Genomic DNA, 8,220 nt, shown 5'->3' with positions numbered 1-8,220 from the left:
GAGAGTACTCTGCTTGCAGTCATATACATATTTACAACACAAAACTGACGAGCATGGTTTTACTTTCAGCATCGGTTTCGCACACCTCATCCCCTGTCTCTTTCAGACTGCTTTGTTTTGTTACACAAAACAAACATAAGGACCCTGAAGAAAGACAATTATGAAGGGGAAAAATACACAAGAGCACAGATAAGGACATTAGTATTTACAGCTTGGCTCAACACAGTTAAGGGGAGGGATGGAGACAGATGATTAACACATCCAATAGCGGCATGATGTCAAGTTTAAGTCACATTCTTTACTTATGATTTCTGTTTACCCTTTAAGATTTGAAAATAAAGCATGCTATAGCACATCTGTTATGAAGTCATGGCTTATATGACCTCAGGATGCAGTCCTTAATATGTGAGGATGATTTTCAGACAGGAGGGGGCAGTAGAGGACCACATCAGTGAGAAGGAGAACAGGAATACTAACAGAAATGCAACCTCTACAATACAATGGTTCCTTCAAAGTGAGGATACAACTTCATAATGTAAAAGCACTGTAGTAACAGAGTTGGTTTGATGAACAATACCAAAAAAAAGGAATCAAGTCTGCCCTCTGAGAGGCAAAATACAAAGTCACATATGAAAATAGGTTCTGCTCAATTTTTGTTTTAGATACATTGCGTGTGTGTAGAGCGTTTGCAAAAGACATTTTGGCACAGAATCAATTTTTAAAAATATTTTTTCTTGAATATCACTATCCTTCCCACCATTCCCCTTCTTGCCCCTGCCCAAAAGAAAAAGGAAAGAAAAGATTTGATGATCAGTCTTGTAAAATAATTCACTTGGTCTCTCCACATTGCTTCAGTCTTTAAATATTTATAATATTTACAGTTTCACAATTGTCCACAATAACCTTAGGCTTAAAGAAGATGCAAACAAAAATAAACAAATTAAATATTCTTTATATAGTCCCCTATTGAGGCATTGAGTGTAACTGTACAACTCTTAAGTCCCCTCTCGAGTTCCTGGGGTAGAGAACACTTCGGGATGGAGAGTCGAGTCCGGAAATGATGTAGAAGTTGGCTGATGGTGAAGGAGCAAAAGCAGTATGATAGATCAGGCTGAAATGATCCTTGATCCGTGATCATTTTTCAGGCATTGATTTTTTTATCCTGCACAAGCATGGCTGATCACGAGAGTAATTCCATAACATGTATCATTTTATACTCAAATCTGTACAGAGTTCACAATTTTTTCCGTAACATAGTGCAATGACTTCCCATATTGTTTGTCTTTAAAAAAATTATCACAATCACTTTTATGAAGGTACAAAATATCCCATAGGAAGGCCTCAATCCATAGCTTTATAGGTGCTATGAATTAGGAAAGGCTGCACAACACCTCCGAAAATGGCAAAAATTAAATGATAAATCAGAAATGATCATAAAAAAACAGTTCAACCCTTCAGATCCTTCTCTGTAGAGGTAAAGTTTTTGAAATTCAATGTCATTAGGGACTTAAGGACTTGGTGGAGAAAAGGTGAGTGCATGCTAAATTATATATATTTTTAAAGTCAAACTCATAAAAATATGAGGCAATTCCCAGTTTACAAAACTCAAAATGGGCTGGTGTTGGCTTTGTTCAGAAAAAATGAAGGTAATCAAACAGAGGCAATGACAATCATGAGGTGAGGGGAAATGCTGGAGATGCTGTTGAGAAGGTCTGGGGCTAGGCGCGAGAGGTGGCTCTCCGAGAATTCACAGGGCGGGAAAATCTGTACCACATAAGCCGGCTGCGAATCAAAAAATTAAAATAACATGATTAGACATGACTTTGATGACTTGGACACAGGCACAATTTAAAAAGAAGAAGAAAAAGTTAAAAAGACCACAGACCTGATTAGAGCCAGGGTTGGGCACATTGATAATGCCAGCTGCCTGTTTGGCTTGCAGGTAGGTGATGAAGCCACTTTTCAAGGCTTCGGTTTGACCAAGGACGTCTTCTTGGTCTCGACCACAGGGTAGAGCCAGTAGCAAACAGTAGTCATTCTCCACCTGCCATGAATGATAAGTCTTTTTCATAAATGTAAACATAAAAGCAAATCCCATAGAGTGTTAATCAGGTTATAGGCTGACAATCCATACATTTGCAATACATCTCTATTTGATCAATATGTATGTTCATCCAAACTTAAGCACCCAACAGTCCAAAGGTAGTAAAAAACAAAATACTCACAGTCATTCTGCGTGCCACACTCTCCAACTGGGAAGCCTCAAGCCTCATTCTCTGGACAATACGTAGGAGAGGACCTCCCTCTGTAGGCGGCAGGGAGCGCTGGGCCAGTATAGTATTACCAGAAACGAAGTGCAACTGGACGGCAGCCTGGTCATTCTTCAGTGCCAACAGGCCTTGCCATACAATAGGATATTTCTGTAGAGCAAAAACAAAAAAATGGGTTTTAAACCTCTTTCCTCTTTGGCAAGGTCTTGAAAACATATTCCATATATGATGACATTGCTGGTCAATCTGTCTTCCTACCGTCATGAGCTGAACCATGTCAACGGAACGATGTCCCGAATGTTCCAACTTAGCATCAGGTCGTGAGTGCAGAGAACTTGATGGGGATACTGCTGGCAGAAAGGCTGTTGGGCCTTTTTGTAGAGCTAGATCTGGCTTATGAGTAAGACTCATTGGGGACGTCATGGGAGACTGGTATGAGGGTGAGACTGAATCCCGTGATATTCTGGAAATGTGCGAGAGTTCCGTAGAGGTAGGATGGCGGAGATGGGAACTGTCAGGTTTGGAACCACTTCCTCCCACAAGTGACTGAGACATTTTACCCCTGTGGCCCAGCTCAGGCTCCGGAGGGACCTGGTTAAGGACCTACCAAATGAAAAGAGTAATGCATATTTTGTATGTGTATATGATCTATGAAATACAATTATAATAAAATGCTGAAATATTTGCAATATGTAAATAAAAAAAGCATATCAAGTGACCTGTGAAGATGTAATGCCTTGGTTAGCCAGGTTGTGTCCCGATGAAGGATGCCCTGGAAACTGTGATGGAAAGCCCCGCATGTCCCGATATACTGGAAAGGAGCCCGCACCTCCTGGATGCATCAGCTGAACCCCAAGTGGGTGAGGAGACACCAAGACTGGAGAAGATGCATGGACTCCCCTGATTCTACTTTCGTTGGAGGGTGCGTGTATCAGCTTTCCTTCTGGTGGTTTGAGAGATTCTTTTGCAGAAAGGTCAATGGTCTTTCCCACTATAGGACTCTTTGAAGGCCCAGAGATGTTGGTTGAAGACGTTCCAGTCTCTGAGGCGCGTGACTGTCTTGTCTCTACAGCGACCTGCTCTCCCAATTGCTGGTGCATGAGGATGCGCTGGTGCATGTCTCTGTACTGGTCCATGCGTATACTTGGGTGGAGCCCTCGGTGATCACTGTGAATCATCCTTACATCTGATTGGAGCTGGGGCACCGCAATTCTATTCAGGGCTTGGTTGAAGTGTCTGGGGTCTTCTTCACTTACACTGCTGCCACCGCTACCGGATACTGAACCCTGCGTACTTGAATGGGACTGCAGTACCAAATCTCGAATGACATTCGGCTGAGGCGTGTTTGAGCGCTGTGAATGCCCTGGGTGGGAAGACAGGGAGTCACCTCGCCTTCCATAGTTCATCCCAGATATTGGTGGGGTGTTCATTCTGGCTTCATGAGCCATTGCCTGAGTGACACTGTGAGGTTGAATGATGACGGAGGACTGTTCCGAGTGAGGGTGATGCATACCAGAATGATATGTAGAAATTTGTGGTATGCCGTGACCTAGAACGACAGAAGTGCCTCGAGGAGAACTGCTTGGGGGACAGGCTTTGACAAAGTGTGAAGGCGAGTGGACGGCTGTTCGTGGGGAATGGGGTTCTTGCTTTAGGTGTAGAGATGAACGATCAGTTGGCATGCTTGGGCCGGGGCTCATGCGGGTTCCAGATAGTGATGGGTGGTGTGGACTCATGTCCATCTTTTTGGGTAGGGGTTCAGACCCCAGTCCTCTCTTGCCATGCTGCTGCTGTATCACAGCATGGTTGTACATCAAGACTTGAGGAGAACTAACTGGCTGTTGGTACATCTTTACAACACCACCCTGGGACGCTGTGTGATACGGGGCATCAGATTTGTCACACCTAATACCCTCCTGCTTCATACTGGATATAACAGGTTGAGAGTTATAAGACTGACCTGACAAGAGAACCCCTGTGTGCCCATAAGCTGTGGGAGTCGGGGTTACTTTTGGCGTAGGGGACTGAGAGGATGTGATATGTGGGTCTTGCTTTATTGAAGATTTGGACACAGATTGCTGAAATTCGATATCACCAGCACTCGCTTGAGGAATTTGACTAATTTTAGCTCTCATTCTATGAGGTCCTTCGGTTTTCTGACCAGAATAACTCAAAACAACAACACCCTCTGATGTATTGACCCTTAGGCCAGGACTGGTGCCTGTACTGTAGGGAGTGGTCTCAACAACAGAGCGCCCTCTCGTCGCATCTTCTACAATATCCATGCCATGGTAGCGATTATTCTCATTAGGGTTTGATCTAAATTTTTGCTTGGGAATAGACAGGCCAATCCTGCGGTTGCTTAGAGAAATTCGTGGAGTTTCCTCTGTATCATAAGGCATTGGAATTCGACTTATTACTGAGGTAGCAGGAGAAATAACTGTATGCTGGATCTTATCGCCACAGTTCTGTTGGGACTCTGTCAGTGGAAAGGGTTTGTGGTGTATGGGCTGGGGGGGTAAAGGTGGTCTCTCTTCGGGGTGTAAGTGTCTTGAACCCACTATATCAGAGGGATTTTCATTCTCGGACATCCGTGCAGGATCTGACAGTGCAGACGTCACCATGGTGGTAGGCATAGAATTGTTGTTTGGTGCCGAAACATATTTAGGTTCCATTAGGATTTTTCTTAATGTACTAGAACTAGGGTCAATATCTGAGGCCTTTGTGTCAGGAGGCATTGGGGGATTTGTTGAAGGGGTTATAAGTGCAATTGATTGTGGTGGAGAAGGAGTTACCACTGTAACATGACACGGAGGAGCAACATAGATTCTACTTTCTTCAGTTCTAGGAGGCCAGTCTGGCGAAAGTGGATTTTTGGCAGGCCGCAGCAGGGGTACACTGAAGTGAGATACAGGTTGTGGGCAGGCACGAGCAAGAGTAGGGGTAGATGGCCCTTCTGCTTGGGGATGCTTTTTACTACTGGAGATGTTGCTTGTGCCTGAATGAAAGGCAGATTCTTTGGGTACAGGCTGTTCAACTTCAGGCTGTTCTGCCTCTTTGGGTGTGTCGACGGTTATAGCACTTGTAACATGACGTCTACAAGTTGCAACGGCAGTGACCACAGAAGCTGCTGCTGTAGCCCCAGCTGTAACAGTGGCTGCTTTTGAATTGTTGGTTTCTGGATCTTCTGGGATCGACTCTGGTAACTTGACTGGGGAGGGCTCTGGATGCGAAACAGCTTCAGCAGTATTCCCCTTCTTATTAGCTGCACCTTTGCGACTTCTTGACTTCTTCAGAGTTTTGGCTCTAACTCTGCCCGTTTTCTTGGGTGTTTCAATTAGAGAGGCATTTTCAGCTGCCTTTGTCTCCGCTATTAGCCCCTTTGGTGTGGGTGTCACAGGACCATCATCTGAGTCTGCAGCAAGAATATTGTTGATCACCATGTGTGTTTCAGGATCCATAATTTCATTGGAGGAGGAAGATGTCAATGAATCAGGGGTAGGGATACGACCAGTGTAAGTAGGAGGAGCTGTGAAACTATCTGTATCTGCACATGTTTCTTCAGCTGTAATGGAATCAATAGCGGCTGCAAGTTCAGTTTCGCTTGCAGGATAAACTCGCTTCTCCTCAACCTCAACTTCTGGCTCCACTATGACAGGAGGCAATGCGGCAGGTTGCTCTGAAGGTGGTTCCTTATATGGTCGAGGAGGTTGCTCAACTGTGAGTTTGGCAATATTTTCAACTGCCTGCTCTAGTTCCATCTGCCTTGCTAAGAGAGCTGCTGGATTAGCAGGAAATTCAGGCTCGGATAGGTTGTCTTCCTCTTCCTGTGTGTCAAGTTCTTCTGATTCTTTTAGAAAGCCTATAATATTTGTTTCCTCATTCCCTTTTATTACCGTTTTGGTTTGTGTCATGGTGGGAGCTTCAAATGACTCAAGCTCATCATCCCCTGAACGTAGTAAACCTTTTACATCGTCAACACTTACACGGATCTCAAGATTTTTTAAGATGTGTGATTTATCTTCAGTAACTTGCTTGGCATTTCTTTTCAGTCTTGGTGTCTTCATTTTAACATTCTTTTCAGGCTGTTGTCTCCTCTCAAAGGAGGGGGTGTCTACCTTTTCAATATCCTCGTCAGTAGATTTCTTTCCACCAGAATCTTTTAAGTCTTTTTCCCTCCTGAGCACTTGTGAGCTTTCGTTTTCCACCTTTTCTGATAGCTTCACAAACAGTTCAGAATCAGCTTTAGGATCAAGTACTGACTCATCATGACTTGCCAGATCAGTTTGTTCAGCCAACTCTGAAGTGCTCCCAGACTGTTTGTCTATTCTACAACCTTTCTTGTTAACTGGAGCAGGAGATGTCAGTTGTGTTTGTTGTACTTTCTGGGTGCGGGGTGAACGCCATCCCTCAGAGGCTTTTATAACCTCAACAGTAGTGGAGGTCTCTTTGACCTCTGTGTCTTCTTCCATAATTTTCTGCTGATCACACTTAACTGGTGATGCATCTTCACCTCGTTTGACGCCTCGTTTAGGTGGGCGTCCTCGCCTTGCGTTGGTATGTGGCATTGGAACATCTTGCTGTATTGGTTCTTTATCTGCACCACGTTTGCGCATGGAGCGTGCCGACTCAACAACCTCTTTACCAGCTGGGTCGTCTTCATGTAGTGTGGCGTAGACTGATCTTACATTCCTGCGACGTGTTCTGCCATGGATCAAACTAGACTCAAGGTTCTGCTCTGAATATGATCCATGAATTGGTGACTTGGATGTGGCTTTGAACTCAGACACTTTTGGTACTTCTGCCCGAGGAGATGAGGCCCTTTTGAGTTTCTCTCTATCAATCCGTTCACTCTTTCGTGTTGCAGGTTTTTCAGTGGCAACAATTTGGGAAGGTTGGGAAGTACGTAATACTGATAATGGTTTTGCCCTTTTACTCTTAGGTTGTCTGCGATTTGGTAATGGTTTTATTTCAGCTTCTAGCTCTGGCATACATGTCTCACTATCTGTCTCAGTTTTCTGAGATTCCTCAGAGTGTTTTGATTCCTGATTTTCTATTTTAGGCTCCGTCTTAATAATTTCAGTTTTTTCTTCAATCTTTGGATAGTCAGAGTAAGTGAATTCGGAAGTATCTCTCTCTAAACCACTTAGGGAAGCACCAAGAGTGGGAGGCTTATCGTCCACAAGAGGATTATGTACCACTGCCAAACTATCTCCAATTTTTGCTTTGGATTCAATTAACTCAGGTTTTGTTTCCATTTCATTTTCTGGCCCCAAAAGGACAACTGGAGGGGTTAAGGTTAGTTTAGGAGCACCTGGTTTTAAGTCTTCCTGAGGGAAAGAATGCGATGGCGATAGCTTAAAAACTGGCTTTTCTTTTTCTTCTTTGACAAATGACACGGGTTGATCTAATGATGGAGTTAAACATTCTTTCTTTTCTGGTGAAGACATTACTTTCAGGGCAAAAGCAAATGGGGAAACTAACATGGTTAATGGGGGGCTAGTTGATTTGTGATCAACCTTCACTACTGGCTCAGATTCCTTATCAGACAGCACATTATCACTATTCTGCCCTTCTTCTCTTTTAATCTCTACCAATATCGAATCATTCTCAGAATCAGTTGGAGAATGGTCTTTGTCCTTCTGTTGTTGAAGCTCCAAAAAGCGACTATGGAAAAGCACTATGGGCTCTTGTGGCATGTCACCTCCTCCAGATTCAGGCAGTGCCTCAGTAGCACCTGGCTTAGCAAAAGGTCTACTAACGCGAGTTTCTAAATCTTGGTCTTTACGTTCAAGATGCTGCAAACGGCGGGAATCCTGTTCAAAGATTGAGCTGTGCAGGAAGCGAGAGGCAAACAGGTCTCGTCGTTCTTGGTCCTGTGGCTTAAGTTCCTCCTTTTTATCATGCAGCTTTTCGACAGAGTCAGTGCGAATCTTTTTTTTTTTCATAT

General features: G+C 43.9%; 1 protein-coding gene across 1 annotated transcript; it reads right to left on the bottom strand.

Moving 5' to 3' along the window:
• Positions 1–1,650: 1,650 nt before the first annotated feature.
• On the bottom strand, positions 1,651–6,933 carry LOC306743365 (msx2-interacting protein-like; the record flags this gene model as incomplete). Its single annotated transcript, XM_079225869.1, has 6 exons — positions 1,651–1,782; positions 1,886–2,044; positions 2,226–2,420; positions 2,529–2,852; positions 2,990–6,490; positions 6,784–6,933. The coding sequence occupies 6 exons, from the start codon at positions 6,931–6,933 to the stop codon at positions 1,651–1,653; spliced, it is 4,461 nt and encodes a 1,486-aa protein (XP_079081995.1).
• Positions 6,934–8,220: the final 1,287 nt, after the last annotated feature.

Source organism: Taurulus bubalis (genome assembly GCF_910589615.1).
Source record: "Taurulus bubalis genome assembly, chromosome: 11".
In the NCBI taxonomy this organism is placed as follows: Eukaryota; Metazoa; Chordata; class Actinopteri; order Perciformes; family Cottidae; genus Taurulus; species Taurulus bubalis.
This window is presented reverse-complemented; position numbering and strand designations above follow the sequence as displayed.